Genomic DNA, 25,298 nt, shown 5'->3' with positions numbered 1-25,298 from the left:
ATTGTTTTTCAATCATTTTAAGGCAAATAGGTGTCATGAACGGCTATAGCGATCTTGTTTTTCCTATAAAATATTGTAATCGGTTGTGCATGGTTCCTCGAGGATTCAGTCACCGGTTATGGACCTCTACTGTTTCCGAAACCTCTGACCAAAATCCAGTGTGCGTCATTTTTCATCAGTGCCATTGGTAACTTGCATTTACTACAGGTAAAATCGTCTTTCGTCAGATTTGAACAGTATAGTTTGTTTGAAGAAATGTTTTTTCTTGTCAGACTGTCTTTTCCTTACAGTACAAAACTTTACCTTTGTCTTCAAGGAATCAAGAATTTTGTTTAGAGTTCAGTATTTGCTGTTATATCTTGCCAAATCTCTTTGTTGTCGCCCTGACCAAACAAACTAAAATATCATATTTAACCAACGGAACACATTTTGACCGTAAAAAAATATGAAGATATTCAAAGCACTTCAATGAGAAGATGATAAAATTTGGTAAATGTTGGCACTTTGCTTGTTTTATAAGGGCGATATATTCCAATCATTCTCCCAACCGCAATGCCAGAATGTCAGATGAAGGACTTCTCTTTTCAAATAATCAGACGTTTTTTAAGTTTGTTTCAGTATCTTCACGTACACCTTCGACCTCTCCAGCGTGTGAAAACGGGTCTTGCCACGTTGTAAGCAACGGAAAAAAAGGAGGTTGGTCATAAGGTAAGTGACAACGAACGACGGTTCCAACCAGATCTTACCTTTTCGGTCGTTCCATCTTACCTTTACACACAGCACAGGGAAATGTAAAGGAGACATTACCATGCACAAAGCTGTATTTTGTACCTTACCAGAATAATGCAGTAATTTAAACTACTAATCGTAGCTTGTTTAACGCCTATATTTAGATTCCTGTCGTTGGAATCCTGGCCAAACGAAGCTAACAAAGCAATGTTCAGGTGTGTATGTGAATGACTTCCACAGGAGACACCTTTGGGTGATACCGATTCAATGAAACAGTTACCATGACCTCGAAGTAGAAATGGTAATATATATGATAATATGGTAACGCTTCTGAGGGGTATCAGGCAACAAACAAATACCTGTTAATACAAACCGCGTGAATGGTGAGTGCTTGCTCTACAGCATGGCTAGCCTGAATTCATCACTAATGTTTAATCATCCATTAATATAGGTTTCCTCTCTATTTTGCCCAGTGGTATCAGATAATCGAGACTGGTTATTCTCAAGCACTGACGTTATATGTTCATATAGTTAATATATATACTCTCCCAAAAAAGAAACGCATCATGAAAATAGCAATTTCATGTAGCAATGAATTAAAATGTGATTCATTTTACAAAAGGTTTTGCTCTGTTTATGAGTCCTATGGTGTTTATGTTTTGAAACTTCACAACAAAACGCACCATCCGTAAAATACCCGCATTTAACAGCATGATTTTCAATTTCGGAGTGTAGTGTCACAGAATACACAATTCACATGCAATGCACGCGAAAGTTGGGGATCAGATAGTCTCAATGATGGGTATAAAAGGTTGCTCGCTGTCTGTCGATTATTCACCGTATTTGGAATATTGTTGACGAACGCAAAATGCCACGTATAAGTGAAGCCAACCGTCATATCGCCATTGGTTTGCTGGAAGCTGGCCAGTCTCAACGTGCAGTTTCCTGACGCATGAATGTTCGCCAAAGCACCATTTCACGGCTCTGGGAGAGATATCGCCGGCAGAATGCGGTAGCAGATGCGGCGCAGGATCGCTACATCCGGGTACATCACCTGCGTCATCGAACAGCTACGGCAACCCTGTGCTTCGACAACAGCATCGTCGACATCGAGTTCAATGGTGCACCAACGTTCAGGCCTGGAACCTACCGAATTGGCGTAGAATCTGGTTCAGTGATGAATCATGATTTCTATTGGAACGACGCGATGGAAGAATGCGGGTGTACAGACGTCGACGTGAACGTTTCGCCGACGCTTGCGTTCCCCAGGTGGACAGTGTTATGATGTGGGGGGAGATCACCTGCCGTAGGAGAAGTGATTTGGTGATGATCCAGGGCAACCTGAGAGCTCAACGGTACTGTGACGAAATCCTACGCCCTCACCTCCTTCCAATCATTGATCGCCAGAGGGAGTTGTTTCAACAGGACAATGCCAGGACCAACACAGCACGTCACACTAGAGACTTCCTCAAGAACCACAACATCAATGTGCTCCATTGGCCCCCAAGATCACCGGACTTAAACCCGATCGAACATCTGTGGGATGCCCTGAACAGACGGGTGCGACGCCGTAACCCTCAGCCCCAGACACTTCAGCAACTCGCACATGCACTACAGGCAGAGTGGGCTGCGATTGGGCAACACGAGATTCTAAGACTTATTCGTTCGATGCCGAGGCGATGCCGTGCAGTTCTGGATGCCCACGGTGGTCACACGCGGTATTGACTTCAGCGCCACCACTCGTCTCCATGAGACACTCAAACTGACTTTCCTCGAGTTGGTGCCAAAGACGGATAAGTCTGCATTTGCAGTGTGCAATTTCGCTATATTTCATTGACTCATAAAGCCTAGAAGATGTTTCAAAATAAACATAAAAATACAGTTGAAATTCCTATATGCGTTTCTTTTTGGGAGAGTATATCTTTCTGGCAAACGAATTACAACGTAAATGTCACAAAGCACTCGTGTGGAATGATGTGTCAATTCTACAATACTGACCTTATCATGAGCATGTGTTTATGAATCACTATCAAATAATCGCGAAAAGATCATATCCTGTACCACTGGTTGCATCATAAACAAATTCTGAGGCTAGAGTCACGTGTCCCCCTGGATAATCACGGGAACGTATAGTACCTGTCAAAATAGGAAATTACATCCGACATGACCTTTAGAACACAGAAACACTCTACACGTGGTTAAGTTGTATCAGTTATTCTTAGAATTGAATAGTTAAATGTAGTAAAATGTTCCAATGGTACTTCTAAAGGTTGTATAGTAGCGTTTATAGATTATGTCCCACTGCAGTGAGGTGAAGTACCACGAGGAGTAGCTTCAAACACCTCCCAGCAAGTCGTCACTCTAGGACAAGTGATATCGGGCACTCCTATAGCTCTGTTTACTCTCTACAGATTGAAGACACCATCCTTGAGCTCCTCACTATTAGTGCCAGCCAATGTGAAAGTACCCCAGTGAAATAAGCCTGCGTTCAATACATTATAGGTGCAGGAGATTGATACACGACTCGCGGTGGTTGGTCATTTTCGTTTGGACCTTCGGCACCGACACGTTCATACCTGTTTCTATATGGCACATTTACATTCTCGTCTTTGGCGTTATATATCTTTTACATTGTCCTCAAAGCAACAGTTTAGAAGTGGATGCGGGTGAACACAGGTACACCTTTTAGCTGGTGATTAGATATGGATCCGACAGATGGTCGATATCACGAGCATCAGGTCTCGATGATATACAATCACCTTGGTTACTCACATACAAGATTTTACAAGCGTAATTTACCGGTATCGGCATGAAAAACCAACAACAGGAGATACGAATCCATATGTCATGTGTCATATACAAATACATGCCCTTGTACATCTCTTTACATTACGATTAAAACAGGACCAAGCAATTGTGAAGAAATATATTGGAAGAACGTTCTTTTGTATATTATACTGACACAGTCAAACAGATTGAATAGAGTGAATCACACATCGGGTCAACTCCAAACTGACAGTAATGGATATAAAGTCGTATACATTTCTTTACAAGCAGCAGAATCTCTGCATTTATCTTACCTCACACAGAAATGCCGCTTTCTGATTGGCTGAGCGCTCTTCTATTATTTTCAATGTACCCTGCTCACAAGCGAGTAACAATTCAATGTACCCCGCTGTCAATGGCAACTCATTTGGTACTTCGTGGTAGTAATTCTTTATCGCGAATAACATTGAATCACGTATGATGTACGGAAATTACCGATGTTTTGCGAATGCAAATCGATGGAAGGGAGATAACTCTAAATCTGTTTTTCTTGTCAGCAAAATCTAGCTATGGTTACAAAACAGATTTGTACCCGTGCTTCAAGCAAATCAAAATTAACATTAAGGTGTTCGGTAAGACAAATACGTTGTTCACTGTGAACAACTTATATTGTACACTGCCCTTGCTAACAACTGGTGTCATCATCGATTTCGGGGGATCCATTTATATAATTTTCACCACTATTTTGGCAAATTATCGAAACTGTTTCCCTTTGAGGTTATATATTTTACTAGGTCAAAAACACAACTATGATACATGTAAACTATGAAATTCATCACCATCGATTAAAAGTGTTTTGTTAGCTTTATATTCGAAGTTGATAAAAAATCTATGCATAGTATCTTTTCCCCGGTAGTCTATCGTAATAAAGACATTATAATCGTATTGATTGAAACTGGCATTACATGAACGACAACCGCACTGTTTATCGTGGGAATATTTTAATCAATTCCTTTTAGTTTCACAATCTCTAAATGTCCATGCAATTCGTAAACATCGACTTATGGCATTGATCTCATTTTACTACAGGCTACCACGGGCGCATGATGAAAACCGGTTAAAGTGAGATTATCCTTCTTCTAGACACAATTATCTCTTCCCATTTGATAAAATGAAAGAGAAGGCCGTTGGAAGAGTAGTAAAATAATTATTACCATGGAGCAGTTACTCACATGACATTAGACAAAGGATTTCAGAAAGATATGAGGTTGAACTACGTCGTTATTACAATAACGAGCAACTTTTGGTGTAGATTCTTTCACAGTTTGCAAGTGATCACTACACTGACACATCACTGCTTAATGCAGTAACTGTTGTTTATCCATATATCTTACCCTTTGTTCAGTCCTCCTTCTAAATGGCTCTCAAGGACATCAGGGGATTTGGGGTTCTGTATTTCAATACGGCTTTGCAAGTAGAAATAGATAATATGTTTCGTCATGCAAGCCATACAGAGTAAGATTTATGTATCAATAATTTAACATTGAAATTTATAATGCGTGGTGCTTTTCCAGATGTGTACAAGTAAACTATTTGCTGAGAATATTTTAGATGATGTTGACCTCATTAAAAGAAAAAAATACGCTACCTGTTAGCATTATAGTCTGTTTGAGTCAAAATGTTACCGATGATTTACAATCTAACTCCAAACTGCTTCATGACTAAACATTCATTTCAACGCTGAATGTAATGAGAAACACTAGGGAAAGGTTACTTAACAAACTATCATCATTTTGTTTGGGTTTTCCACGTGATGTTTTAGGGGGAAAAGTCACAGTAGTACTGTTGCAGGAACAGCATTTTGACCCAAACAGACTGTAGCCAAACTTGGGAATTGCATCGGACATCATCCTTGCCACTGATGCATCAAATACGGCAATGCCCTCCATATTGCCACCACCAAATATTTTAAAGCTTTGCTCAGGCTTTGAATGTTGTAACCGTGATCATTACTTGCCTTGACATGTAAGTACACGAGACCACTAACGACTGTTTCTGTGTTGACAGTATTAAGTCGTACTGGAGAAGAGGCAGGGTCGTGCTGAAAATGTTCCTGGATCGTCCAGGAGCTGCTGCAGGGAGATGTACATGACATCATTACCTTCTACTATAAAGCTGCTATAGTTAAACCAAACAAACTGAACCAGCATCTGTATACATTGCTGTAAACTGATTACCTCTTGGGCACTCTCCTCTTGACAACCACGTTTGGAAATCTGAAGACCCTTAACTGGAATCGCTTGTAAATCAGCTGAAGGCTATACATTTTTTACCACTATTGTACTTTGTCTTTCCATAACGGGTTTGTTCTACATTACGACGTTTAACCAGAGAGCAGTTTCTCTCTGCATATTGTGTACCGTGAAACGTGTATGTCACTCATATAGCCCCTAACCAAATGCATGATGTTGACAACCAATAATCAGAATCAGAAAAATCTAGATCCGAACGCCAAGGACGCCACACTGTGCAGCGATTTGCAGCACCCTAGACAACAGTGCCATCTACATCACACTGTAACAGCTGTAAATTTTAAGGGAGACAAAAGTTTCTGCTTAATGTGTCATCATAAAGAACAAGAACGCTGCTGCCAACATGTTTATTTGAAATATGGAATGTATTTGTTTCAGTGCTAACAAAAAGTAATCTTTAGAAAATCTCTTGATAACCGTAACAGTTAAATTACAAAAATATCTTGACAGTTATGTCTGGGTTTGGCCGTGTTGTTCGAGTTTTCTATTTCGTTCTCAATGTGAAAACAACTCGTCAGTCATTCAACATGTTGATTGCAGATGAGGTGACGTGTGTATTTAACGTTGCTTTTGTCTCAAGGGGACGTCTATAAGTAGGCTCCCAAGATAGTTCAGGAGATTAATACTTTTTACATTGTTGTGTATGGGTTTCTAGTCTTGATCAGATAAGAAGACGCACATCATGTCTTAAGAATCGATTTTTGATTCATCAAATGTTTTTAAACGGTTGTTATCAAACCAGAGCAGGCTTGTTTCATTTTAAACATATCACGATGATTAAACAGGGCCATAGGAAGGGACATGCTTGAAGAGTAATACCACTTTTATCCAAATTGAATTGACCAGTAATTTCCTGTTGTTTGATCACAACTCTGGTGGGGTATATTCATCACACTTATTTACATTAAACAACAGACTGCTGAGCGTCGCCTTGAGGGGTTTTGTTGAAGGCTTTAAGAGTGTGAACGAGAGTGTGAGTGAATGAGATCTGTCAACTTAAGTTGTATTTTACTTGTACTCTGACGAGTCAGTTTTGAATGCGATTTGTCACCTTGCATTAGTCAAACACATGGAGTATCAACCTATCTAGTGTAGCATTTTTAGCATAACTTGGATACATGGTACCACTACAACCCTAGTGTATCAGATACATGTACCACTACATCCCCAGTGTGCATCCCTTGTGTATCAGATACATGGTACCACTGCAACCATCGCATATCACTAGTTAAAGCAGATACGTTCTGTTGGAATGACACAGTGTTGGGAATGTGGGCGTCACTTCAGCCTTTTGAACATGGAGCGTGCTGAGTAAGACTATTAAGCCGCTTCTCTTCAAATCTACAGCTTAAGGAAATGTGCGTCCTACACCCACGTATGGGGATAAAGTGCTTGGTAGAGTCTCTTCAGTGTCGCATCCTTCAACTTCGAAACCTTGAAAAATGACTCATACATGTGTACATACTGTTTTAGGCTGTCGTGAAGGTCAGTTCTGTTGCACTTTAGAAATTCAATGATCAGTTCAGTTGCTTTTTAGAAATTCAATGTTTATTAATACACGAGTTAGCCTGACCACGTCATTGTTCCGAAATACGCGAGCAAAGAAGCATGCGTCCACATCAAGATCGTGATGACCGAATTAGTGGAAGGTGATGGTATAAACACATATATCAAGCTGCATCCCGACACACTACCCCGCTGCATCCCGACACAGTACCCCGCTACATCTCGACACACTACCCCGCTACATCCCGACACACTGCCCCGCTGCATCCCGACACACTACCCCGCTGCATCCCGACACACTACCCCGAAACACTACCCCGCTGCATCACTACCCCGCTGCATCCCGACACACTACCCCGCTACATCCCGACACACTACCCCGCTGCATCCCGACACACTACCCCGCTGCTTCCCGATACACTACCCCGCTACATCCCAACACACTACCCCGCTACATCCCGACACACTACCCCGCTGCATCCCAACACACTACCCCGAAACACTACCCCGCTGCATCACTACCCCGCTACATCCCGACACACTACCCGCTACATCCCGACACACTACCCGCTGACACATCCCGACACACTACCCCCGCTGCACTACCTGCATGTGTGTGTGCAACCCTGTGTGTGAAGGCTAGTGGTCAAGGCGTTCGCGCTCGTCACTTAGAAGACACGGTTTCGATTCCACGCATGGGCATAATGTGTGAATCCCATTTCTGGCGTCCCCGCTGGAATAATGCTAAAAGCGGCGTAAAGCTAAACTCACTCACTCACTGTTACACCCCGACACATTATCCTGATACATCCCGACACATTACCGCGCTGCATCACGACACATATCCTTTCTTCATCCACACGCATTACCCCGCCGCATCCCACGAGTTCCAACACAGCTGGAACAACTCAGCAGCCCCTGAGCAGAAAATAGCGCTCATCGTAGAGCCAGCTAATGAATTGATCTACGTACATAAAACGACATGGCCGTGTTTGTCCTTTGGCCAAACGTTAATTCGTTGAGTCACGAATCTATGAGTGATGTTTGCCACACTGCTGCCGTGGAGCTGACCGATGTATGGCAGGGCTCATTTCAAGTGGTTATTGTCATCCCCAGTTTCAGTTTCCTTCATCGACAACGAGGACTTCTAGGGTACTGCGACCTTGCATGCAGTGTGTCGTAGAAACAGTGACAGGCTGACACATACTCTTCTGGCACGCACTGTTTGTCATTTCGGTTTTAACATCTTCTCTTTTCACTCATTTTCATCGACATCTAAATCATGTCGCTATGTGTGCACAAATGCATTGCTAAGCTTTGCTGTGTCTTTTACTGGTGATGCCATGTGATACTGTAATGCTGTGCTGTGCAATATGGTTGTGCCATGTTATACTGTAATGCTGTGCTGTCCATTATGGTTATGCCATGTTATGGTGTAATGCTGTGCTGTGTAATATTAATATGTCATCTTATGTTGTGCAGTGCAATATGGTTATGCCATGTTATACTGTAATGCTGTGCTGTGTAACAGTTTAAAATATGTTATGTTATGCTGTAATACTGTGTTGTGCAATATTAATATGTCATGTTATACTGTAATACTGTGCTGTGCAACATTAATATGTCACGATATGCTGTAATACTGTGCTTAGCGATATTAATCTCCCCTGTGATGATGTAATACTGTGCTGTGCAATATTAATCTACCCTGTTATGATGTAATACTATGCTGTACAATATTATGTGTATGCTGTGCAATATTAATCTACCCTGTGATGATGTAATACTGTGCTGTACAATATTAAACCCTGTTATGATAGTGTTGATGCTGTAATACTGTGTTGTGCAATATTAATCTACCATGTTATGATGTAATACTGTGCTGTGCAATATTAATCTACCCTGTTATGATGTAATACTGTGTTGTGCAATATTAATCTAACCTGTGATGATGTAATACTGTGCTGTGCAATATTAATCTACCCTGTTATGCTGTAATACTGTGTTGTGCAATATTAATCTACCCTGTTATGATGTAATACTGAGCTGTGCAATATTAATCCCCCCATGTTATGCTGTAATGCTGTGTTGTGCAATATTAATCTACCCTTTTATGATGCAATACTGTGCTGTGCAATATGGTTACGTCAAGTTATGCTGTAATGCTGTGCTGTGCAATATTGCTGTGCTGTCCAGTCCATTATGGTTTTGCCAAGTTATGATGCAATGCTGTGCTGTGCAATATGATTATGCCGTATTATGCTTTAATACTGTGTTGTCCACTCAGACTCAAAAGACGGCGTTCTTAGTATGCCTCTGTGTATATGGGACCACTTTGTTCATGTCAATCTGGAAATGAAATCTCGTCGTTCATCGTTATCACATATTGGGTTTTTTAACTTTCCGGTATCAGGGGTCATGAATGAATCAAATCCTCTAAAGCGTCGCAAAATTTAATCCCTCAGGCGTGACAGGGTGCTTTTATGTTGAGTCCAAATACCTCATGATTATCAATAAGGACGACACTTGTGATTGTAGGTATCTCCGAAGTTACAAACGTGTAAATACTTCTTCTCTTCTGGGTTTTCTCTCACTAGAAGTTGACACGCTATAACGTAGAGAAAACGTCAACAAACCCACTTTCTCGCATCAGTTTTGTGTAAGATGCATATTAATATATACTCAACAAAGCTGTATGATGAATAGTCATATCAAGTCAAGTCCCCCCCAAATAGTCATAATCTTTTTATTCAGTATACATTTGAAAATCTACAAACCTAGTCCATACTCATATCTTTTCATGGTTATATATTGGCGGGTATGACAAGAAATCAAGTGAGCAGTCTAGTATGACAAAAGATTATTTGGTGAAATGTAGTAATTATTTATGATAAGACAAGTTATGTACGAGAAACATAGACTTTTAAGTTTATTTAGTTGGTACAAGAAGAAATAGTTTGGACATTTACTGGTATTCGTTCAACCTGCATGCATTAGAGGGTAAGGTAGTTACAATACTGAACTTGGTTTTGGTACATCAGTGAATATGCTGATAAAAACTCTCCTTTCACTAACCTTTCTACATTTATTCCAATACCTCTTCTGCTTCATCTGATTGTTTTAATTATTATGTATTGTTTGCACGCGCACGCACGTACGCACACGCATCCATCTATCCATGAATGCATGCATGCAAGCATCCATCCATCCGTCCGTCCACCCATTCATCAATACATACATACATACATACATACATACATACATACATACATACATACACGCACGCACGCACGCACGCACGCACGCACGCACGCACACACACACACATACATACATACATACATACAGACAGACAGACAGACAGAATGGTCAGCAAATGGTTTCCTTACGTTCCTTTTTATCTCGAAAGCGTTATAGGTAATATTTATTGACTGTCTTCGACTGTTATAAGACTGATGAAGTCAAAGGCAATCCCATATAAAATATAAAATTGTATGTTATGCAGGGTTGTTTTGTTTTTTGAGTGGTAAATTACGTGCTATATCCATGCTGTGAGTGTAATCCTTCATGTCCTAGAATTGTACATCCATCCATTACACGTCATTGTGCAGGTAAACAACCCGTGTCCTCCAGACTGACACAGAAACAACGTGGACATGCTTGCCAGTGCCTTGCCAAACAGATTTGCTGCTGTCATTCTTATGTCAAGGTACTAGAAAGATAATTTGGGGCAACGGAAACAATATAAATATCCTTCATCAGAAGTAAATTGTCAAGTCACAAGTATTTTCACCTATATTCCAACGAAACGTGGATACAAAGCGTGAAGCCACATTAAGAGGAACAAAGGCTGCGTAAAGGCTCACTCAGTAGCACAGTCTTTGTGTTGATATTGATCTGTATTTAACCTGTTATTTATTTTGTTCATTGTATTGAATAAAACAATTATATACTAGGCACATAAAGAAACTGTGCATACAAAAAACTAAAATCTAAATTTATCAAACCTGTGTAGACACATAAGGATTTAAACTCAGAGATTAGTGAAATGTATCCAACATGCATGCACGTGCCACGTTCCGTGACGTCAGTGGGTTCGTCCTTGAGACGTGCAATACGTTGTTGCACGTGCATTCCGGGAAAGAGAAACAGAGCAAATGAATGCCACACAATACTGTCACTTTGGAAAGCTCAACCCCTGCCCTTGCGATCGTTCAAAAAATTAAACGGCTATTGAAACGCATAGCATGCCAAGGCTCACGTCTGCACAACGTCATGAGGCCATTGGGATGGCACATTTCCACTGCCACCGGAACACCATTTCTGCACTGGTGAGACGCTACCAGAACACAAATGACGTCATCGATCGGCCACGTTCTGGACGTCCACGTGTAACAACGCCAAGACAGGACGGATGGATAAGGGTGACCCATCTTCGCCACAGGTTTCAGACTGCAGTGACGACTGCTCGAACCATCCCAGGCCTTCGCCGTATCCACCCCAACACAGTTCGACAACGTTTACGTCATCACGGGATCAGACCAGGACGTCCCGCCATACGGCCTATCCTGACACAACGTCATCGACAAGGTCGCCGAATGTGGTGCCGAAATCATGTCCGCAGACCCTTGTTTTGGTGGATAAATGTTGTTTTTACAGATGAGTCCAGGTTGAACATTTCCCATAGTGATGGACGTCTACGTGCCTATAGACGCGTGGGAGAACGTTATGCACAGGCCTGTGTCTTGGAGAGGAATCGCTTTGGTGGTGGTTCCGTGATGATTTGGGGTGGAATAACAGCACGCCAAAGAACTCCTTTGGTGATTGTTCAGGGCAACTTAACTGGTGTGGGCTACAGGGATCAGATTCTTCGACCTGTCGACCTTCTGCAACGTCATGGCCCTGGGTTAACATTCCAACAGGACAATGCCCGCCCTCATACGGCAAGGGTTGCTATGGATTTCTTGCAACACCACAACGTTGACTTACTGCCTTGGCCTGCAAATTCAACGGATCTCTCCCCGATAGAGCATGTTTGGGACGAGATGGATCGACGTCTAACGCCGTCTTCCTCATCAGCCAGATAACGTCCTTGACCTTGCAACAGAACTTGAGAGAATCTGGCGTGACATCCCACAAGCCTTCCTTGCACGTTTGATAGGCTCTATGCGTCGTCGATGCACTGCTGTTCTCAATGCCGATGGTGGACATACCCGTTATTGAGCTTGTGACATGGTCGTTTGACCCCTGTCCCGCTTGTGGACTCGTGACGTCATTGTGATTGACTTTTCAATTGAAATTCTCCCGATTTGTTATGGTCTCATGATCCCTCCATTAAAGTTTATATGTACCTTTGACATTGTTATCGTACTTATCAACTGGGATAATATTTTGACAATGCACAGTTTCTTTATGTGGCTAGTATATATATCCTGTATATACGACGTCAGGAGAACTCACAGACACGCACACGCAAACGCACACACGCTCACATGCATGCACACGCACACATTCTTATTCACACACATATACCGACACGTGGCTAAATACGTGCAATAATCTGAGACGCCACGTTAAACCATTTCATCTCACTCCTTCCTGAACGTATCTGAATAGCAGAAAATAGTCAAATGCTTGGACTCATCGGTGAGCATCTACATCCCCCAAGATGCTGACAAGGGTCTGGTTATGTGATACCTGTAGCCTTGGTGATTGGCAGTAATTCAGTCTAGATGCCATCAGCATTCATGTGCACAGAGAGCATAGTATGTCAAAGCTTGTCACTGGCGCATCCCGACAGATATTCGTTTCAAAGACAATCAAAATAATTGATCCCGTAATGTGATTGTCATTACATGTTCAGTTGAAGAAAGTCAAGTCACTAAATATACAGCAGTTTGTGTGTATTTGAACATTAAACCTCGTGGTAATTATGTACAAAATATACTTACCGTTGAATGCCAGACTAACATCTAACACTACATATTGATTTTCTAAACATCGCTTTGTGCATCAACACAGGGACAATACAATCAGTAGCTGACCAGCTGTTGAGAGTCATCACCTTGGCTATGCTGTCTGGATAGTGTAGGTGAACTGCACTAACTGAATACCAGGTGATTAGGCTATCCCGAACCAGAGTTCACCTGACACATCATTTATAATCGCTGTGACACGGCTTTAATGTTTGACTATTGCGTAAAACAACATTCGCTTATTGCCTTTGCCTTTGCCTTTAATCATGACATCTCTAGATTGGATGATTTAATAGGCTAGAAAACATATTCATTTTGCTGAATATCCAAGCTCCATGATGGCAGGCCATACTTATGATACACAAATGTTAAATGGGGCAAACGTGTACAATTTTCTACTAGGTTTTGACTTTTTTGTTGTCTCAAATATAATTGTTGGTATTCATATTGATCAAATACATTAGGTTGGCTATGCCAAAAGAAGAGAAATATTATTTCAAAGGCAAAATTATACCAAATTAAGATGGGCGCCATTTTTCAATTTCATGTCCACGTTGTTTCTGTGTCAGTCTGGAGGACACGGGTTGTTTACCTACACAATGACGTGTAATGGATGGATGTACAATTCTAGGACATGAAGGATTACACTCACAACTTTAATTATCAGATCATGACCACTTAATACAAGAACATGATTTAGAAGACAAAATGAATTATCAATGACTGTTTTTTTACAGCTTTCCAATGAACAAAATTATTGTAAAGAAGTATAGACATGAAAGTCATCCATATTGTAACTCTTTACCTGGCTCATTTGGTTCATTTGTATTTTCGTTGAGTACCTTTTGTCAACTCTTCTTTGATGACCATGGCCAGTGTTGGTGTCAGGTACACAGTGTATTCAGTCAAGTACAGAAGCTGATATGTAGCGTGACGAGATTAACTTAGCCCCTTGTGATCAGTCCGGAAGATGTCTATATCCCAGAGTAGCTGTCTTGACGGGCCCACCCGGTTGGCCCAATGTGATCAGTCCAAAAGATGCGAGTATCCCGGATATAGCTGTGCTGACTGGCCCAACCAGCTGGCCCAATGTGATGAGTCCGGAAGATGCCTGTATCCCGGATATAGCTGTGCTGACGGGCCCAACCAGTTGGCCCAATGTGATCAGTCCAGAAGATGCCAGTATCTCGGAGCAGCTGTGACCAGATGCAGCCTGTTCATTCACGGCAAGTGTTTCCCACGGCTCATAGCTGCTTCCATGAAAAGTAATCGATGCCTTCAGGTATGTAGGTGACAAGCAATCGGAAGTGGGATGAGAGATATTTCATTCATAAGCACTCAGATGTGAGATGTGAAAGATGCCTTTGATAAATAATCGGAATTTTTAGATATGCCCTTGAGTAGAAGGAAGTGAGATATAGGATATCACATTGATAAGACACGGGAAGAGATCAATCCGGAAGATGCCTGTATCCCGGATACAGCTGTGTTGATGGGCCCACCCAGCTGGCCCAATGTGATCAGTCCAGAAGATGCCTGTATCCCGGATACAGCTGTGTTGATGGGCCCACCCAGCTGGCCCAATGTGATTAGTCCAGAAGATGCCTGTATCCCGGATACAGCTGTGTTGATGTGTTCCAGAAGATGGGCCCATGGGCCCACCCAGCTGGCCCAATGTGATCAGTCCAGAAGATGCCTGTATCCCGGATACAGCTGTGTTGATGGGCCCACCCAGCTGGCCCAATGTGATTAGTCCAGAAGATGCCTGTATCCCGGATACAGCTGTGTTGATGGGCCCACCCAGCTGGCCTAATGTGATTAGTCCAGAAGATGCCTGTATCCCGGATACAGCTGTGTTGATGGGCCCACCCAGCTGGCCCAATGTGATTAGTCCAGAAGATGCCTGTATCCCGTATACAGCTGTGTTGATGGGCCCACCCAGCTGGCCCAATGTGATCAGTCCGGAAGATGCCTGTATCCCAGATCAGCTGTGTTGACGGGCCCACCCAGCTGGCCAAATGTGATCAGTCCGAAAGATGCCAGTATCTCGGAGCAGCTGTGTTCAACCAGATGCAGTCAGTACAATCACGGCAAGTGTTGCCAACGGCTCATGGCTGCTTCCATTTCAAAAGTAATCGATGCCTTTAGGTAGTTGACAAGCAAGTGGGATGAGAGATATTTCATTGATAAGCACTCAGAAGTGAGATGTGAAAGTTGACTTTGATCAATAATCGGATTTTTTCAATATGTCCTTGAATAGAAGGAAGTGAGATGTAGAATATTACATTGATAAGACAAGGGAAGTGACTTGTAAAAGATGTCTTGATAAGAAATCTGAAGTGAGTGGGAAACACAAGTAATCGGAAGTGACTTATGTCCATGATGAACAAAAGTGTGATATGGAATAGTTAATCAGTACATTGATATGATGTATGAATTTGTCATCGATATCTAGATATTAGATGTATGATGTGACATGAGACAGTTGCTTTCCTGCAGTTTACAATTATTAACTTTGTATTAAAGCTCTGAGTTCTCGTGTGTAGTTATTGCGATTTTTTTGTTTCCGTTACCAAGCGATATCAGTTTTTACCAGTTGAAGCCAGAAGGCTGAGTAGTATACACAATGGGGCTACGGGACCAGGTCCCCCAAGGGCTCAATTTTAAAACTTGAGCCCTTGGGAAGTCCTTAATCCCGTAGCCCCATTGTGTATACTACTACTGAGGTGCATGCAAAATTCATGCATGTCGAATTGTTTCTGAAATATTGACTTTTAAGTGAGCATGGGGTCGGTCGGGAAAAGGCAAAGTGTCCAACTTTTTGTCGTAATTAAGTCTTAATTAATCTAATGAAGTCATCGAGAGTGTTCCCAATGCCGCTTTGCTATAGCGTAACCATCTGCCGAGATGCATGGAAAATTTCAAGGAAACCGGTCTCATAGTTCAGGAAATAATCACTTTTTAGTGAGCATGGGGTCGGTCTGGAAAAGGTAAAGTGTCCAACTTCCGCCAGACCGACCCCATGCTCACTAAAACGTGATTATTTCCTAAGAAGACTGCCTGACAGCACTAACTAGAAGTCTGCCTGACAGCACTAACTAGGAGACTGCCTGACAGCACTAACTAGGAGACTGCCTGACAGCACTAACTAGAAGACTGCCTGACAACACTAACTAGAAGACTGCCTGACAGCACTAACTAGAAGACTGCCTTACAACACTAACTAGAAGACTGCCTGACAGCACTAACTAGAAGAATGCCATACAACACTAACTAAAAGACTGCCTGACAGCACTAACTAGAAGACTGCCTGACAACACTAACTAGAAGACGGCCTGACAGCACTAATAAGAAGACTGCCTGACAGCACTATCTAGGAGACTGCCTGACAGCACTTACTAGAAGACTGCCTGACAACACTAACTAGAAGACGGCCTGACAGCACTAATAAGAAGACTGCCTGACAGCACTATCTAGGAGACTGCCTGACAACACTAACTAGAAGACTGCCTGACAGCACTAACTAGAAGACTGCCTGACAGCACTAACTAGAAGACTGCCTGACAACACTAACTAGAAGACTGCCTGACAGCACCAACTAGAAGACTGCCTGACAACACTAACTAGGAGACTGCCTGACAACAATAACTAGAAGACTGCCTGACAACACTAACTAGAAGACGGCCTGACAACACTAACTAGGAGACTGCCTGACAACACTAACTAGAAGTAGAAGACTGCCTGACAACACTAACTAGGAGACTGCCTGACAACACTAACTAGAAGTAGAAGACTGCCTGACAACACTAACCAGAAGACTGCCTGACAACACTAACTAGGAGACTGCCTGACAACACTTACTCGAAGACTGCCTGACAACATAGGTCAACAAAAGCTTATACGTCATGAAGATTGGTTTACGACATGTGTGATGTTGTCATTTGTGTAACCCCACTGAACATAGTCCATTGTTGAGGCCTGTTACCATGCCAGACTCAACACTGATACAACAGCACAAACACCGGAGCGTCACCCCCACTCTAGTTCAAAGCGGTTGCGTCTTCCAGCGGACAATTGCAAGAGGCCTGAACAGTCGGTCTAAGTTTCCGTCTGAGAAGGCGATGTGTACGTGTGGAGCAATTGTTGACGAGCCTGCACTAATGGAATCCAGTAATATATCTGAGGAGGCTGACTTGTGGCTGCCTGAGACACAGTGCACCTGTCACTGTGATTTACGGCTGTCTGTGAGACTTGGTCAATCACACATTGCAGACACATGGAATTACAAATACCAAAGGCAGTTGCGGTCAAATGTTTGCCTTCATGATTGCATGCATAGTTTTACAAATTGTAACGTTTGCGATGCAAACCAAATACTGGCGCAGCGAAAAGGTGAAATAGGTAGTTGTTGTTTCAGAATGATGTAGTATCCCAGCCATCTGCAAACGTGGACGAAATAACGGGATCTGGACACACAAACCAGGGGTTGATATGATGACAGCATATACGCACCGTCAGGGTATAATGACACCATAACCGCACGATCTCAATATTTCCGAAAGGCAAGCATTGGTACTAAGATGTTATATATAAAGCCCCAACGACGGAGAGTAACTACTCCCAATTGTCCACCGAAACATGAGCATAGACGATGCATAGTTCACTTTATATCAGGGGCGGAGAGGTAGTCTAGTGGTTGAAGCGTTCGCTCGTCACGCCGAAGACCCGGGTTCGATTCCCCACATGGGTAAAATGGGTGAAGTCCATTTCTGGTGTCCCCCGCCGTTACATTGCTGGAATATTACTAAAGGCTGCATAAAACCACACTCACTCACTCACTCATTCACTCACTGAATATCAATAGTGTCACCAAGTGTTCACAGTACTGATAAGCACGATTTACCCTGCCGGTAGAATCCGTCACCCACACTTTTTGCATAAATGTAAGTGTTCTTTGCCTAAATTTTCCTCTGAGTGAAAATAGCACTTGCCGCGAGACATTTAGATTATTTAAAATGGGAAAATGAATCAATTGGATTAATCTGCATTTACTACAGTCCGTTTACCACAGAAGGAAGTAGCTTCATTGTGCATGCATTCACCCATATCAGTTTGCCTCGTGGTTCATGTACAGCTCACTGGTGACTGTTCTCGCGTTTGTGTACTGCGGACAGGATGCAAACATTTACATGGCGATTTGTTACAGAACTTGTTTATGACAATCCGTCATAACGTCATATGTGATTAGGTATAACGAATGTTTATAGCAAGTGGGTTTTTTGCAAACGGACTGTGGTCCGAACTTGTTTGAAGACATTTTGGAATGCTAACCCATGTACTTCCTAATAGAAGTGACTATTGCTTGTAATGAAAAATGGCTTTTCCTAAATATGTAGAATGAAAGGAATTGTGGGCATGAAGCGTGGAGACCATTTCAAAAGAAATATATCGATATGTCAAGTTTGTTCGCGAAAGTACTACAACAATGCCTGCTGAAGGTTATTCCTAATTTGACGGTTCACGGAAAAGATTATTAAACATTTAACCAGTGATGTTTGAGCCGTTGAAGAATGCGCGGGCGTCAAGGAAAGCAATCACATATATCACTGCTCATAAAATGCATTTACAACTGAAGTTGAGTGGGAGTTAACCTTAGCCCTCCCAGGCGCTTGTGGAACTTGATATCCCTACCCTGCAGTAGTAGCCGCGATCAGATGTTGTGTTACAGGAAACAAAATAGAAACTGAGTGAGTGAGTGAGTGAGTGAGTTTCAGTTACATCACACCATGTCAACTTGATGTGTGATGAAAGCACGGAATGATTTAAAAGGTCTATTACTATGGATAGGGGTATGCGAAACCACGAACTAAGGTTTTCCGCCCTCAAAACTAAGGCAACTCTGCACAGCGAAAACGAAGACCAGTGTCTCCGAAACTTAACGAAATACTGTGACACTATACTACCAATCATTTCAAACAGCATTATAGTCGTTGCATTGTAGTCGTTGCGCTTTCTATGCAGTGTGCTCGGGGTTCCTGAGATACCAGATAATATTGGAATGTTGTTCTCATGGTTCCAAATCAGCTATTTGTGTCTAAAGCTAAATTCAGCTTTCTAAGTAAAGTACAAATTAGTGGGTTGAGCCCCATTCGGGATTCAGACCCACACTCTAAGAGTGAGGCACCAAATCGCAAACAGACAATTTCGGGGATCGTACGCACTCAGCCACCCAAGACTCCACAAAAATGCAACTGGACCTCATAACTGGAAGTCAGAATAACAGTACTTTGTGTCCCCTTTGATATCACGAGAGGGAAACCATTCCCAAATATGTTTTCTAAAATGGATTTTTGAACAATAAGTACGCAAGATTGCCACCCAGTATTATGTTTCTGAAATCGTACTCACAGTCTACACTAAAAAACATACCAAAAAGTATTCATGATCATGGACTTTTTAGTTAAGTTCATTCCATAGTTACATGTGCCATTTGTTAACCAGTATCTTGGTTGATATCATCATAATTGCATGTCATCACCATGCAACAAGGATTTGGACAGATAATACCATAACAATATTTTCACATTATATAACTGTCTGGTATCTGTGTCGATATTATATTAATTACACATTCACGTTATTCAATACCGTATATATTACCACAATAACATACCCATCATGCAACCATTATCTGTATTGATAGTAAAATAAATCGTATTCACATCACACGACCAGCATTTGGGTTGCCACTACCATAACAAAGTATTTATACTGTATAGGCAGTATTAAGATACATGATATAATCACAACATGCATATATAATACAACCAATACTTAGTACGATATTACCACCATAGCATTTACAATTATCATTAAGACCAGTAGTGGTTAACATTACCATAATAACACGTACACTTTGTGCTGTCGGTATGTAGTAAGGTATGCTAGTATCGGTGATGTGTTTATATTGGACGACGCCATATTGAATGAAGCGCTCACACAGCAGTCCGTTGCACGGGAAAGCAGGCAGCGTAGCGCAGCGAAGCTTGCAAACTTTTGCTGAACAACGCGCCCTAGTTGTCATCGCCTCTCGTACAGCCTCCTACAGTAAACTTCTCCGTAGCACCCCGTTTCTTGGTTTGCAAGTGCTTCACTCGGCTAACATCACTGGTGGAAACATTGCGTTTATGTTTTTCGACGGATATAAAGTCTCAGTTCGACTCACAATTAAACAGCGACACGGCAACGTTCGCAATGTTTACATTCCCACAATGCATCAAAGTTGTAGAATGAATGAATTCACGTGTTTGTTATGAATGAGCAAGTAGTTCCGTCACAACGTGACCTAAGTGAGAGGTCATCGGTTATCCAATCAAATCGTTAGAATCTCAGGTCAAGTCGTTACGACACAGGTCAACGCGATACGACACTCGTGTGACGTACGAGATTAGTATGCAACTACCCATACGTTGACCACGTGGGTAATAATATCGTAATATCATGGGTATATTACACTGCCATAACCACATGCAAGCATAATACAACCAGTAAACCGATTGAAAATATCATACTACCATGCACACTTGTCACAACCAGTATTTGGGTTGAAATTACCCTAATAACAATACCAAACACACATCATACAACAGTATACGGGTTGATGTTACCATTAACACATGCACACATTATGTATCCAGTGTTTGACACAACTGTAGTCAGTTCTACACCAACTCGTCTACAGTCAGCATGAAATAATGCAAAAAAAAGTTGCATACTTATCTGCCCAGTAGGTTCTAAACGTGGCAGTAGTTATGTGTTCACACTCAATATCAATGTCCTACCTATTCAAGATACTACTATTTATGCAACATGTTACATAGCCACTCCGAAAATAGACACTAGATCCAAGGAAGCATGTTTAAAGGGAAGCAAAACCTTAGGTTCTCTTAGAGATATTGGCTTAAAAGTCCGTGATCCCGCCTGTAGTGTTGAGATATACGGTGTTGCTGTGTACTACTGAGTACCATCGGAAATAAATGAACTCAGTCTGGAAAAACTACAACGGTATTTTGTAAGAAGTATTCAGAACTTCCACATCAGATCTCCAACTGCAGCAATGGAGGATGCAAGGTACTACTGACAAGGCTAAGTTACTGCATCTTGGACGACTATGCAGGACCCCATCATCACATTTCGTGAACAAGGTGTTTTACATGCGATTTGGACACAGTGTTTGCAATACTCTAATTTGCCAGTTTGCCATCAGGACCTGCTGCCGCCTGAAGATCTTAAAATCTACAGGTCCTGAATGAGTGAGTGAGTTTAGTTTTACGCCGCACTCAGCAATATTCCAGCTATATGGCGGCGGTCTGTAACTAATCGAGTCTGGACCAGACAATCCAGTTATCAAAAGCATGAGCATCGATCTGAGCAGTTGGGAAGCGATGACATGTGTCAACCAAATCAGCGAGCCTGACCACCCGATCCCGTTAGTCGCCTCTTACGAGAAGCATGGGTTACTGAAGATCAATATTCTAACCCGGACCTTCACGGGTAGGCCCTGAATGAAATCTGCAGGCCTGTTTTGTTAAAATCAAACCAATAAACTACACTGTTTCAATTAGCGAAGCCTATGGCGCTGAGAGTATTTATTTTTTAAAGACTGGTGCTGACATTCCTACGCTCAAAAGCCCTGAAATACCAGGAAGTGAAACTGTAAGTATCGTAACATGATGGATCATGGATGATTCCCGAACGTTAACAAAGAAAAACAATATGGGAAAGTTTCCAGTTGAAAACAAAATACATTGACAGAGAATTTACTGAAGGCCACAAGGGCCTGCAAATATTTGAAACTGCTGGACAGATACAATAACAACCGGCGCTGGGCCTCTTGGCCGTCGATTATTTCGAACGCTGGTTGGACAATATCTGTGCCATAACTTTTCAAGAGTATCTGTGACCCTTGACCTTTTGAACACAATGAAGAAGTATGACCTCTTCGACTATATTCAAGCTTATGTAAATGATGGACAGTTCCCCAAGAAAACAACATGGAGACAGCTAGTTCTAATGTCAGTGTCAAAATTAGTGACATTGAGGTGGTCGAACAGTTTGCTACTACGACAAGACTTATCACGGTTTAATGCCATCATGGTGTACCCCGTAGGTTATGGAACTTGTGCAACTGGTTTAACATAAGCAAGAGGTCGATATATGTTGTTGTCAAGCTAGGCATTTTACCGATAACATCAGGTTGGTGTCTGCTCTGTGGCGATGAGAGTAATGACATTGTGCATCATCAGTTGCTTGACTGACATAAGTTACAGCATGAGGGACATACACTGTATGAGAATCTATCTGACTGACACTCCATCAGTATTTGCTTCTGGAAGACTGTGCAGATAATGAACTAAAGATTGTGACACTACTTGGTGGCATGGCGCATGAATGCATGGACCTTACAACATGGACGACCTTCATTAACATCGTCTCCAAACAAATCAGTTCCTGGAACCTACAGTCCATACTGTACCTGTAGTATGTACATTCAGAGCGTAAACAATACCTCTTGGGTGGCTGTATCTCACCCAGCAAACCTAATGATGTATTATTTTCTTTCAATAGCCTCTGAATTGATATAATGTTAACATGTATATAGTATTTGTAATAAGTGTACTCTTCGTTACCAATGGGGGAAATAAAGATAATTCATTCAGCCAGTATTTAGGTTGAAAGTACCTTAAATGTAAAATAGCAGAAGGCAAAAACCTACAAACAAATTAACCTATTGCGAGATTGTGCAAACACCGGCAAATCGATCGTTACGTCGTCTCGCTGCTTTGTTGTCCACCTCTATAACAGCCATGGGAATGCTGCAGGTATACAATATTGCCCTGCACATGTACCGAGGCAGACAGTTGTGTGGAGTCAAATAAGAGCAGCATGTGCTGCTGTCGAGCTTTGTATACCCAGACAGACTTACAAGAAACAATTATTCATTTCAGAGGAATTACAGTTATGCTTTGTGTGGATCTCGTTTGTCTCTTGCAACTGTAATAAAAAGGGTAATAAAGTGTCTGAATATTTGACAACAGAGAGTGACACTCTTTTGATGAAGTCTGCAAAAACACCAACGTTCATTTTTTCCGATGAAGACAGTCATACTGAATGTACCTTTGTTAATTTATGCGTCTGTTACCGCTACCTCAACGTCTACCTATATTATATGTCAGCCTTTGTTCTATATCTACCGTCGTTCTATCTACATCTTGCTTCAATTTTCAACGTCTACCTATATTATCTGTCTACCTTTGTTTATATTACCTTCGTTCTATCTCCATATTGGTTCAATTTTCAATGTCGACCTATATTATATGCCAGTCTTTGTTTTATATCTACCTTTGTTCAAAGTTTCCCTTTGCTATTTGTCTATATCTAGTCTCTGTCTACCTTTGTCCAGTATGTACCTGTGCTCTATGTAATAATTTGTTCAATGTCTACCTTTGTTCAGTACCTACCTACATCACTTGGCCACGGTTCAACAAGTTTCTCATGGACGCACCCCAAACTTGTTTTGGGAGTACGATTCAGTTGATCTTAGTATTGGGTTTTGGCGTTATGATTCAGGTCAACTTGATACTTGATTTTCTTCAGTTAGGCCAGTGCCACAGCGGTTTGACTTCGGCTGGAAATAGGCTGGTGAGGAACTCAACTGGCATCAATGATTTTACGTCTCTTTCACGTTATTTACTCGAAGCTTACATTGCTGATTCTTCTCGCCTCCACTGGTAACATTATCCGACAAGAACGTCACCTACCAATAGGAGTCTACCTCGATTATTTGCAGGGAACATCAGTGACAATGTTTATTCTAGTGATTCCGATAGATCGGTCGATTTGGAGACGTTTAGGTGATTGTTCTTGTATCACATAATCCAAATTCCCTGATTATCCCTCTTCTTTGAAGGAGTATTGCACACATACTTCATAACCTGCAGTGCTGTATTACACGGAAGGCACGATGTACCGTGGGCCTATTATTCCAGTGTACATCCCTGCCTTTGATAGTCACGGTCTGCAGCTGAAGCAGATAAACCTACACACGCCCTGATACAGATAGAGGAGTGTTATTGTTATCTTAAATTGAATCCTATTTTATGTCCATATATATAAACACGCTTTCTTTAAAAACGAATTGTTACGAATTTGAAGAAAATATTCAGACAATTTCTCTCCTGATTTTACAAGGCGATAATTGACAGTATTCAGTCAGAGTGACGTTCGTGTTTTGCTTTGGTACTTTATTCTTGTTTGTAAAGGCACAAAGCTGGAAGTGAACCAAACAAGCTGAGCTTACTGGGATCACTACGCGGTAAATCGGCAGATTGAAGCTTTCCTGTGGTGAATTTGATTGACCAATTGACCATCACAACCAACATGACCTGATGCAGTGTGGTACAGTGACCTGATACATGGAAGATAGTGCCCTGATACATAGTAGATAGTGCCCTGATATATAGACTATAATGCCCTGCGCCCTTATTCTCGAAACGTTCGTATTCCTAAGAATTCTTAACTTTGATCGTAGCCAATGTGTTAAGAATGGGCTTAAGAAGTTCGTAGGGCTACGAACGTTTCGAGAATAGCTTGCCTGGTGCGTGGTAGATAGCGCACATGTACGCACGATGCTACATAGTAGATAGTGACCTGCCCTGGTGCGTCGTAGCTAGCTCACCGATACCCATCCTGAGACAGTGCCCAGACGCACAGAACATAGCGCTCAGATGGGTAATAGAAGTGCCATAAATACATATTCGATTGTCTCCTGATGCATTTTAGAAAACGCACTTTTACATAGTAGATGGCGTCCCGATGCCCGTCCTGATGCACAGTAGACAGATCCTTGTTGCACGGTCTTTTACATCTAAAATAGTGACCTGATGCTTTTCAAATGGTCCCATTATGCATGGTAGATAATATGTCGTGCAACAAGTGACAAATCAGTAGG

The 25,298-nt window shown here is 41.9% G+C and overlaps 1 protein-coding gene across 1 annotated transcript; it reads left to right on the top strand.

Moving 5' to 3' along the window:
- Positions 1-14,156: 14,156 nt before the first annotated feature.
- LOC124291374 (collagen alpha-1(VIII) chain-like) lies at positions 14,157-15,285 on the top strand. Its single transcript, XM_046728362.1, has 3 exons — positions 14,157-14,176; positions 14,274-14,470; positions 14,930-15,285. The coding sequence occupies exons 1-3, from the start codon at positions 14,157-14,159 to the stop codon at positions 15,283-15,285; spliced, it is 573 nt and encodes a 190-aa protein (XP_046584318.1).
- Positions 15,286-25,298: the final 10,013 nt, after the last annotated feature.

The sequence above is a fragment of the Haliotis rubra genome, unplaced genomic scaffold, assembly GCF_003918875.1.
Source record: "Haliotis rubra isolate DU_JTF1 unplaced genomic scaffold, ASM391887v1 Scf49, whole genome shotgun sequence".
Lineage (NCBI taxonomy): Eukaryota > Metazoa > Mollusca > Gastropoda > Lepetellida > Haliotidae > Haliotis > Haliotis rubra.
Note: the sequence above shows the minus strand (reverse complement) of the source record. Positions and strands in the feature narration are given on the sequence as shown.